Here is a 12,029-nt window from a genome sequence, read left to right as displayed (position 1 = left end):
TAAAAATATTTGGCTTTCTTTTTCCTCTTCATAATATTTTTCTGAATTTTGTAAAATTGTTTTGAATCTCCATTTTAAGATACAGAATATACCCACTTGGTTGTATGACTGTTAGAGAATTAGAATGGATAGATTCTGTTTCTTTTTTTTTTCTCTCCAGATTTTGGATAACCTTAATATGGTCATTAAAGCAGGGGAGACAACAGCTTTTGTTGGAGCTAGTGGAGCTGGAAAAAGTACAACAATACAGCTCATCCAGCGTTTCTATGACCCCACTGATGGCATGGTGAGTCTAGGTTTCTCTAGCCTTAGGGACTTGAAAGAATGACATGGTTTGTTCTCCAAGGTGGGAAGGAAGACTCCTAACTTTATTTTCTTTTTTTTTTTAAATGAGTGTAATATCCTCTTGTGCATTTCAGGGGACTGCCGAACAGTCTTATGAAAAATAATAATGTGAAAGAGAAAAACCGTTAGGAGACAATAAAAATTCAGTGCTAAATCTGAGTAAAAACTATACCTATAGGTACGATAATTCAGGAGTGACAAATCATTTTCCATTCTGGAAAACACAGTATTGAACATTTAATCATTATCCCATAACATTGCTTTAGTAAATGCAATTACCATTTAGTAATGGATTGTCTAAGAATATAAATTACATCTATTAACAGGCTCATCCCATTTATGTGTTCCTAGCTGGCACAAATCACATACATGATGACCTGTATTTGAATGTATAAAAGACAAAGAACCAATTTATTGTAAACATATAATCATAATTTTGATTATTACTTTCCACCTGGTTTTATTTCTGAGGCCAAGCAAAAAGAGGTACTGGGAAATGAAATCAAAGAGCACAACTCCTAGGCCCAAGAACTAGTGTATACTACTACCATTGCATTGCATTCTTTTATGTATGAAAAGACGTTTTTTACACTGGTCATGGAAACACAGCATCACAGGCCCTTCATTTCCATTGTGTCTTTCTTTGTCTCTGAACTGGAGGGGATAATGTCCCTGACTTTTTTTCCTTTTTTTTTGTCCATGTTTAATTGGCTTCTGTAGATTACCTTGGATGGCCATGACATTCGTTCCCTTAATATCCAGTGGCTACGCTCACAGATTGGTATTGTTGAACAAGAGCCAGTGCTGTTTGCTACCACGATTGCAGAGAACATTCGGTATGGTCGGGATGAGGCTACCATGGAAGACATAATCAAAGCAGCCAAACAGGCCAATGCTTACAATTTCATCATGGACTTGCCGCAGGTATGCTGTGCCTTGTAAAATATTTGGCAGAATTTGATGGAAAAGTAGAGAATCCTTTTGTCCCTCCCCCCATGCAGTCATTTGTGCTCAGGTGGAAGGGCAGAATATTAATATAGGTAGTAGGCAGCAACCTTTCCTTTGACTAGAGTTAATTAGGTCTTACTATGTGTATGTCACCAAGTTAAAAAAAAACAAACAACACAAAATGAGAAAAAATAGTTACTCAGGAATCATATGCGCAACATTCAATATCATGGTAATAATCATAGCATGATTTTAAAATATGTATTTTTCATGCTATTGAGATCTGTTTCTGCTCAGGCCAAAAGCAATTCAGAGTCCAGACTCTGACTAGCCAGCATATGGTTTTGAGCAGTCTGCACTGATCCTCACGACCTCAGCTCCTTGTACAAGCTCTGTAAGTTAGCTGGAGGTTCCCTCTTCCCCGGTTCCTACCCTTACAATGACAGGGCTTTGATCAGTCCTAGGGTATCCTCCTTACAAAGCCCATATTTGATAGTACTGGGCTGTTTACTTTCCTAGAATGTTATTTTGCCAAGTAGCTTCTGAAAGGGACATGTTACAACAGTGAACCTGATTGACAGGATTTCAGTACCATTAACTAATGTTAGTATGTACTTTTTATCCTCCATCTATGCATTTCCAGGCTTCCAAAAAACTATTCACAGAACGACTGTGTAAAGGCCCCTGTTTATTTCCTGGAAATGGAGGAATAAACAAGATTTGGCTCTACGTGAATATAATAATCCTGGCTCTTGAGATGCTAGGCTTTATGTGTTTGTTTAATTCTCTACCTGAACCTGATGCCACCACAGTATGATGTCCATGAATCAGAGACACAGTGTTCATGAGTCACAGGCCATGAGCAGACAAGTCCAGTTCTGTGGAAAGTTTGCTGGTGAGCCATCTGACGGAGAGTGGGTGTGTGTTTCCTCTCCATTTCAGCTTTTGCTGATATAGTCTTTTTGAGCCAAACCAGAATATTTCACCTTTTTATCAGTACATACTTTTGACTTGGGGTTGGAACCCCAGTTCAGGCAAAATGATGTTCATTATGAAGGAAGTTATTTCATCAGCTCTTCTTTGAATCTGGTGCACTAACAATGTTGTTGTCTTTCAAAGACGATAATTTTTTAGGTCTATTCCCAGGTCAAATCTGAGAGACATTTTACCAATATCCTCACCAGAAGCTTAACAGACCCTTTTGTTATCTGTTTAATTTTCATTTTTTTCCTTCACACAGCAATTTGACACTCATGTTGGAGAGGGTGGAAGCCAGATGAGTGGAGGTCAAAAACAGAGGATAGCTATTGCTCGAGCTCTTGTGCGAAACCCAAAAATCCTGCTACTGGATATGGCTACGTCAGCACTTGATAATGAAAGTGAAGCTACTGTCCAAGAAGCACTTCATAAGGTTTGCTATAGTGTAGCATAAACCAGACTTAAAAGGGCAGAAATTATTTTTAATGCACTCTGCAGAGGGTGCTGCTGAATTGCAACAAAGCAGTGAGAAGCTTTTCTTAATAGCTGTTTCATATGCACAAGTAGAACCTTAGTATTATTGACAGAAAATTATTTTTAATTACATTGGGACATTAACAGGAATCTCTAGCTCCCTTTGCTCAGAAACAGATGCTCATCTATGGGCTATGGGTGGAGTTCAAGTCAAAGTCAGCTGAAACCACGAGAAAGACTCCTATTGATTTGACCAAACTTTAGATTACATAGCGCTGGTTCCAAGCATTTCTGTTTGCTGTCCTGGGAATGAGGCTGTTGTTGTTCCCTGTCAGGCTCGCCTTGGCCGCACAGCAATCTCGATAGCTCACCGCCTGTCAGCCATCAAAGCTGCCGATGTCATTGTTGGGTTTGAGCATGGAAGGGCTGTGGAGAGAGGAAATCACGAGGAACTCTTGAAGAGGAAAGGGGTTTATTTCATGTTGGTGACCTTGCAAAGCAAAGGAGACACAGCACTTAATAGAGAAGCAAGGGAAAGTAAGCGTTTTGTTTTCTTTTATAAAATGACATAAAATTCCACAGAATGCAGATATTTATTTTTTTTTTTTAATGAGGTCTAGTTGCTTCTTTTTTTCCCTTCCACCTTTAAGGCTGAATTTTAGCATTCATAGAAATAATACATTAATAGCCCTGGTGGCCAAAGTGTTCTTGCTGCATACGCACTGAATGACCTTCCTAATATATATCTGCCCCGAAACAGTAATCCTGACCTGCAATACCCATCATTTTATAGCTCCATTTAGTGCTGACGGTCCAGTCCTGCTGCATTTGAAATGCAAGCAAATCACAGAATATGCTGAAACCACCCTACTTGTTTTACTAGAGGCAGATTTGAATCAAAGCTTCTGGAAATGGAGGTCTAATAGAATGATCTGTTTTATTTTTGTGAAGCATCATACCTCGGATATGATTATCTTAAAAGAAGAGCAACTACAGTGCTAAAATAGGGAAACAGCCTTTAGCAGTCACATCCCAAGTGAGAAGATCCTTAGGTTAATGTTGTTAACTTCATCAGGTCGCATACAGATATAAAACTTGTGGTACGTGTAGGCTGAGTAGCAAGGTTGTATTACATTCCTTGCCTTCTACAAAGTATTCCAGTTATGACTTGGAGAAACTGCACTTTTTTGCAGAGCCAAGTGGACTTATGTTGCATTCAATTTTAGCACAAACTGAAGAGCTCTATATACTATATTTTACAGCAGCAGAAAATAATGTGGTTGAGCCAAATCTTGAGAAAGGCCAGTCATTCAGCAGAGGAAGCTATTGGGCCAGTTTGCGGTGAGTCTTAAAAATGATTATAATCTCAATATGTTTCCAGATCTCTATTCTTCGTCCCACTATTCCAAAATCCCAATAATGCTAATGAATCACTTCTCTGTATGTTGCATAAAAGAGGGTGGAAGGGCTGCAAGCATTTTACTAAGACAGAATTCACTTGGAAAGAAATAGCTTGGGTAATACATTACTGATTTGAAGGCCATGGATAAATAGCAAGACTCTTAATTTTACTCCCCTTTCTATCCATAGTACCTTCTCTCCAATTCTGGTCTACTGTGTTAATGTTCCATCTTTAATATTACTATCTTACAGCCATATATTTGTGTTACCTAATGCACTTTCAGTCCAGTCACTTGAAAAATGACTTGCTGTGCAATTACTCGAGAAATCAATGCAATGTACAAGGACATTTTTATTATGGCTTCTACTTGATGAAAGTTAAAGCATTTTACAAGCCAGACTGTCTTGTAGCTAGATGCTTATTATTTCTTTCAGGCAAGCCCATGTCAGGCATATGCAAGTGACTACATGTCTCCTACATTACAGGGTTATGTTTTGTCAGGCATAGAGGTGGATTGTTTCAGCATCCTGTTTTGCTGGACTGAATTACTTGATAGTGATAATGGTGAATTGACTTGGTGTCTTAATGGCTTGTGCAAATATAGTAGGATACACCACAATTTTGCTTAACAAATACACAGTGCAGGGTACATACAAGACAACATCTGAGCGGTGGGGGTGGAATATGATTTTGAAAAGTATTTGTCCCTATTGTGGGATATTTTCTTCTCAAGAAGTTGAGAGAACATAGAAAAAGAAAGAAAAAAATCCGTGGGATTCCTATGATTTGCTTCAGTGAATCCTGATTTAGTTGATAAGAAAACTGCACCTGCTTTGCAAGCAAGTATTGTGTTACTGACCTGTGAAGAACTGACCATTTTTGTCATCTTTACAGAGCTTCACTTCGGCAGCGCTCCAGATCTCAGCTCTCTAACGTGGTCCCTGACCCTCCATTATCCATTGCAAGAGATCATGCAGAGTCTATGTATCTTATGCCTTCTTATGAAGAAAATGATGGACAAGAAAAAAAGGTCAGGTCCAGCAGTTTGTTATTAAATTTTCAACCAAACAGGTTATATTACTTGGTAATGATAACCTGTAGGTATGTGCCTCTGTTACAGGAGTTGTTGGCAGATACGTCTTCTTGGATTGATCCTTTCCTGTACTTAAACAAAACCACAGCTTCAGTTTTTATTCTTTGTGTAAACCCTAGGCTGCATTTTGATGGCTGTTATGCTTATTGGTCCATATAAAATTTCTAGCAAAGCATGACCTGTTGTTAAATTGATATATGTTGTAGATTAAGTTGAAAAAGGCATATTCATAAAAGCTGAATTAACTGACAAAAAGCAAAATGCTCAGTCTGTGAAATGTAATAGCCACTCAGTGATACAAATGACACTGCTTCTTGTTCAATAAAGAGTAAATTCACTTTTGTCTCAAAATCATCTAGAGACTTGAGTAGAGACCCTCACTGCAGCCTAACGCAGAGTCCTTTCACTGACAGTGTCCTTGTGTAATCAACTAGCATAGAAAATAAAGACAGCATGCCTTAAAATTATGCAGAATATGTAGGAATATACACAGTGGGTTTCCAAAGTGCTTATGAAGCTCCCTGCGCCAATTTGCATGGCTACAGTTGTTCAGTGCAGAGAGCAGCTGTTAGAAGTCACTGTTCTTGCTATTGCTAAGCCTATTCTGTGGATAAATAGAGGGCTTTAGTGCTGTCACTCTGGCACTAGTTCAGAAGGAAGAGAAAATACAAGATGCTTCCACCCATTCGTCCTTGCACATTTCCAGCAGATAGGTCTTCACAGTGTCTGTTTTGTCTGGGCATTTCCAGCCATATGAACTGAGGGAGATGAGCAGGGCTCAGCACACTGAGTGTTACAAAAATTCTGCACAAATCAAACTGCAGGGTAAGTTATAATTTGCTGATGAATATTCTGCTCTTACTGGGAATAATTATGGGAATTTAGCATATAGTCTGAGGATGTTTCACAGAAGGGAAGCATAATTAGCATGTATAAAGCCTGAATCCAGCTATCACTCTGAGACCTCCCTTGTTTTAATTATATAGCATACCTGTTAATTTGGTGCAGAGTCTGATCAGTGTTCACCCACAATACTTTAAAATAATATTTAAGAAGATTCCATGAGTGACACAAAAAGCCACTTGTGAGGAAGAAGTTTAAGTTTTGGCACTGGGTATTGCATCACACCGCACCTGGAGGCAGCAAAAAGGGAGCAGCCTGAGTTTCAGTGGCAGAAAATCTTAAAACTGGTCGTAATTAACCTCTTAAGTTGGAATCAGTAGAGCTGCACAAGGCATTAATCTCTCTCTTTTTCTCTAGGGACAGTAAAGGTAGTCATTTTTGTAACCCTCTTGTGACTCCCTAGCCCTACAAAAGAGCTCCAGACAGCAGCCAAGACACATCACTGCCCCTTCTTGTACAAAGCTAGAGCAGCTGTTTGGGCACTAGATGGCCATTTAACAGATTATGCTAACTGATTATGCTAACTATTTTATCTCACTGTCAAAGGGAGAACATCACTGGGGGAATACACTTGCTTCATAAATCCAACCTGTTTTTTAGGAATCTGTTGTTGTGGAGGAAGATGTCAAGCCTGTACCATTTACCAGAATTTTGAAATACAATGCCTCTGAATGGCCATACATGATGCTTGGATCTCTGGCAGCAGCTGTGAATGGAGCAGTCAGTCCACTCTATGCTTTGTTATTCAGTCAAATTCTTGGGGTATGTTATGCTAACATTTTAAGGTGTATTTTAGCTCTGAAGCAGAGGGGAGTGAATGTATGATGCAGAACTTGACATGTTTTGGGCAAATCTTTAGATCTTGTCAAGTAAATGGGGTTAGCCTTCTTGCCTGTAAACAATTATTTAGTAGAGGTATTTATATCACTGTCATCACACTACCATTTGAGCTCTTTGAAGGGGTAGGCTCATTAGCATTTGTCATGTGTTCTTCATAATCTCTTTTGTTCACTTTCTAGGAAGTGTTAGGAATGGGTTTCTATACTTGCATACAGTTTATTTTATATGAGACAAGGTGTACCTCATGTGCAGGTACAGTGGAGAGAAAGACATGTAGAGGTCATTCCCAGCAGAATTTTATTCTACAGTCTTGGCCAAGCCTTTGAGAAAGCTTTGGATCAGATCCAAAAAATACTTAACTTTTTTGTTCATATATTTCAGGCAGCTCCTTGCTGCCTGCTCCCTGCAGAATGCCCAGGGAGAGGCAGATAATTTTAACAGGGTTCATAGCTGCCAGCAAAAAGTATACTTGCATCAACAAGTTTGGAAGACAAGCAGGAAATAGGAATATGCTTTAAATCTTGGCATTCACTAAAGGATGCCTTACCATCAAAATCCACAGCCTCGCTTGAAACTTTTCAAGAGTTCAACCATGACTGTTTTTTCCTTCAAAAACTAGCCGTAATAGAAAGAGGATGCTTCCTCTTTTGTAAAACAGCTTTTTGGGGAAACATTTGCCAAGTTAGTGGGAAACTGGAAGGTTGCCTGAAGAAATTCAGTGCTGCTCTAACTAATGCCTAGGAAAGCGTCCTAAATTTTCAAGAATTAGGAGTATAGAGAAAACCCCTCTGTTGATGCTGTTTCTCATTGGGTAAAGTAATGACACATTCACTGGGAAGAAAATGGGAATGCCACTATTGTTTTGTGGTTTGGGTACCCACCCAAGATAGGATAAAACTTGTGTTGTGATTCCCACTTACTTGTTTAGGTCATGGTAGGTACATATGCATGCAAAGAATATATGACCTAAAGGGCAGACACTCTTCTGGAAACTGGAGGCCCAAAACCCTTCAGGCAGGAAAGTGTGAATGAATGAATGCCCCAGCATCTGCACTACTGTTGTGGTTTAGGCCCAGTTGGCAATCAAGTACCACACAGCCGCTCGCTCACCCTCCCCCCCCGGTGGGACGGAAAAGTAAGAAAAGGGAAAAAGCAACAGTAAGAAAACTTGTGGATTGAGATAAGAACAGTTTAATAATTGGAACAAAATAATAGTAATAATAATAATAAATTGTAATGAGAAGGAAAACAACAAGAGAGCGAGAGTGGAACAAAACCCAGGGGAAAAAAAACCCAGTGATACAACCACTCACCACCTGCCGACCGATGCCCAGCCAGTCCCCGAGCAGCGATCGCTGCCCCCCCGGCCAACTCCCCCAGTTTATATGTTGAGCATGACGTCATATGGCATGGAATAGCCCTTTGGCCAGTTTGGATCAACTACCTTGGCTGTGCCCCCTCCCAGTTTCTTGTGCACCTGGCAGAGCATGGGAAGCTGTAAAGTCCTTGACTACTGTAAGCACTACTTAGCAACAACTAAAACATCAGTGTGTTATCAACATTATTCTCATTCGAAATCCAAAACACAGCACTATACCAGCTACTAGGAAGAAAATGAACTCTATCCCAGCTGAAACCAGGACAGCTACTGATTAGAAAAGGGTTGAGAAAATGCTCCTAATAGCAGTGCCAGCAATCTATCAAAGGAAAGATTGACCTTTTGCTGTTTGTTTTTTGGGGGAGGTTGTTTTGGCTTAGATATTTCTCTCTGGGAAGTTACTCAGGACTTTGAATCACATTTACTTGCAGCTTGATGTTTGCTAGCTAAGATCCAGGGAGGGGCTGAGCAAAAGATGTTCCAGTCCCTGTTGATCCACTTAGTGGCTCCTGGCCAATGTGCTTGGCCTTTTAGCCATAGGCGTGCCACCTCCAAACACTTTTTGAGTGTCTAGACCTCATGCCAATGACTGTGGCTTTCACTACACAGCAGGTGAGACACCGCTATGCACATTCTGCAGTGAATCTAGCCTTTGATTCCTTTTGAGAGAGGTTTTTGAGACACTGGGAGGTCTGGGGCTGATGTCATCCTGCAAGATACTAAATGCCTTCATTTCCAAGGATTAATTCATTCTCTTGAAGGTCTCAGTCCATCAAAGGAGAGAGGCTGCAAGAAAAAAACAAGCCATAACAAACATGAGCAAAGTCCAACATCTATGTTTCATTATTCATAAATTTAAAACATTTCTGCCTGGTGCCAAGGCAGTCAGGCAGATGGAATATGCATCTGCTTTCTAAGCTGCCTGAGTATCTGCAATGATGTTGTGACAGACAAGTGGGTTTGTACTCTGGGACCAATATGCTGGGGAAGTGAGGGGAAAAATCCCCACAGCTATGAAATGTGATAAATTTAGCAAAGTCTGCCTTGAAGGTTCTCAGAAATTAATCCCCAAAAGTGAATGAAGAACTGGATAGTACTGGATATGTCTTCTGATCAGTTCAGATCAGAAGTGTACCTTTGGAAAAAATTTCTCAGTATTTTCTTCTTACTATGCTTTGGTTCCCACTGTGGAACTGTCTCAGAGTATGGGAAATGGATCCTTTCCAGTGCAACTCAACTAGAAGATGTGCTCCAACTGCTATTGGGCATGTAGCCCATGGCCCCAGATAAAAGATAGTCTGTGCTAAAACTGTTGAAACTTGTATAATCTGAACATGGACATTTCAGCAACAACTCTTTCTTTTTATAGACCTGATGCTATTGTCCATGCTACATGTTCCTGTAATCAGTATTATTTTTTTAAATCCAGAACATGGGTCAAAACCATAGCTGAGCATGTTAGGATAGCTTCAGAATGGGATAGTTCAATTTTACAGGACAGATTTGCACGGGGAAAAAGAAATCCTCTGTTTGCAATACAGAGATCTCTCCCCAACGAATGTTATCCACATTTCCTTCTGTAGGACTATAAAGTGCTATTGCTCTCAGTTTAGGAAGAGTGTAAGCACATAATTCAGCCCATTGCTTTTATGGAGCTGGGATGCTTCCTTGAATTTAGGGCTTGCAGTAGGAATCCCAGACTGACCAACAACTGGCTTCACCAGAAACCCTCACCCTCAAGGTGTCTTGCAGACATTGCAGTTCTCTCAGCCTTTATCTAGGAGCAATGGAGAGCCTAGCCCCAGGAACTGGGAAGGCCTTTCACAACATATGTCTTGCATAAAAGAAAGTAGGGGAACCACTTTGAATGTGGGTGATATGGATAGAATATTAAAGCAAAGGCTTACAGCGCTCTCCCTTTTCATGAGCATCTTTCATAAGCATGGATATGGATCCATCCTCCCCGAAATCAGGAACTGTGTTGCCTTTGATTTTCTTGAAATTAAGACTCCTACTTAATCTTGCCTACCATCTAGCCATACAGAAGCAATGAATAAAAGTTTATTTCTAACAAGCACAAATACTTACTGGGACTTACTGTAGGTCCTAGGGCAAGTGTTTATCTCTCTTGTCAAAGCTCAGTCTTGTATTTGATATTTATTTATTCAACTTGAGATAAATATTTCAAAGAAAAGAAAAAATGTTAAGTTCAACCTATGTATGGGGCCATCCCAGTGTTTCTGGGTGACTGTGCAGAGACAGCATGCAAATCACTTGTGAAAAAGCCATCAGCATCTCTGGAGAGTAGTGTTTTTCATCCCAGTGCACAATGGTATATTTATTATGATCCATCACACACTCTGTTTATCATACTGTTTATTAGTTTTACTCATTAGAATTCCTATTCATTTCAACAGAGATTTTGCTGATGTTTTTTAACATGAAAAAGTACCACAACACTGTAATTAACACGACATACATATTAACAAATGTTCACAATGATGAGTAGTTAGTTATTCCCCAGCTATGTTTTAGGTTAGCTATGCATGTGGCATGACCCCTCCTATGAAGTGCATTTTCCCATTCATGTCTAGATATTGAATACCATGATGATACAGAAAATACCATCAAAGCAATTCTAAAATCCAGAATCCTCGTAGGACACAGTTTATGCATGCACTGAGTTCACCTTGTAGCTCATTCAGTCCAAGTGTTTAACTAGTATATATTCTACAGAAAAAGAAAACCAAAAAACCAAACAAACAAAAACCAGTGGTATCTTTTCTAGATACACAAGTTACAAAGATTGATGAAATCTGCTCACAGCCTGTTCAATTCAAGATCAAATGTGAATTACTGAATGTACAGTGGATTTCATTAAGGGATAGGACCAGCAGCAGACCATTATATGTTTTGATCTTATTATGACAGATCAAAACATACCTGGTGATTTTTTTTTTAAAACAAAGATCAATCTGAGAAAGTAATATGCCTTGCTACTGATAAGACAGCATGGCATTGGAACAGCTCTTAGCTTTAAACACTAAGTGCCGTTCTGATAGTATCATTTTGGATTTTGCAGGATTTATTTTGTTGCCAACATACTGATGTACAAAGTTAAAATACTTGAAGTGGAATTCCCACCAGAGAACAGCTATTTCTTTTTCTCAAATTCATGCTCTAATTCCTCCCTGTTACTTTGATGCATAGCTCACTTTGAACCGTAAATAACTTGGGTTGACCTTTTAAGACTAGTACTTAAGTTTATTTTTGTGGAATTTTTATATTTTGCAGCTGTAATGAAAATTCCTTCTTCTCTTTCTACTGTTAAATACTTACCTAGAAGAATTTAATCTGGTTTTGATATGTCAAATGCACAAGTTATTTTTTTATTACATCTTACAGATAACAGGTTGAGAGATTAGTCGATTTATAGTAATTTTTACCTGTGAAATCAAATTAGAATTAATTTAAGGTTAGTGGAGAACTACAAACATGAGCTGTGGCTTATACCTGCAAGTAGCAGAAGTAGTTTAACAACTTCAGGTAGGTTAACTGACCTACATATCAACTCCTGTGACTGAGACTGAAAGGAATTGCTAAAGGATGGCTACTTAGATTTAGACCACTACTTCAGTAGCAGCCAGTAACGCTGGCAGGTGTTGAAA

The 12,029-nt window shown here is 39.3% G+C and overlaps 1 protein-coding gene across 1 annotated transcript in view; it reads left to right on the top strand.

The window, feature by feature from the left end:
* Window positions 1-12,029, top strand: part of ABCB11 (ATP binding cassette subfamily B member 11) — a 46,252-nt gene that overhangs the window by 21,568 nt on the left and 12,655 nt on the right. Inside the window, exons 13-19 of the mRNA XM_072874138.1 lie at window positions 161-286; window positions 1,066-1,269; window positions 2,534-2,704; window positions 3,081-3,282; window positions 4,008-4,086; window positions 5,042-5,177; window positions 6,744-6,905. Of these exons, the coding sequence (XP_072730239.1) occupies window positions 161-286; window positions 1,066-1,269; window positions 2,534-2,704; window positions 3,081-3,282; window positions 4,008-4,086; window positions 5,042-5,177; window positions 6,744-6,905 (1,080 nt within the window). The remainder of the gene's footprint in view (window positions 1-160; window positions 287-1,065; window positions 1,270-2,533; window positions 2,705-3,080; window positions 3,283-4,007; window positions 4,087-5,041; window positions 5,178-6,743; window positions 6,906-12,029) is intronic.

The sequence above is a fragment of the Ciconia boyciana genome, chromosome 10 (genome assembly GCF_034638445.1).
Source record: "Ciconia boyciana chromosome 10, ASM3463844v1, whole genome shotgun sequence".
In the NCBI taxonomy this organism is placed as follows: domain Eukaryota; kingdom Metazoa; phylum Chordata; class Aves; order Ciconiiformes; family Ciconiidae; genus Ciconia; species Ciconia boyciana.
The sequence above is the reverse complement of the archived record's forward strand: the minus strand, read 5'-3'. Positions and strand labels throughout refer to the sequence as shown.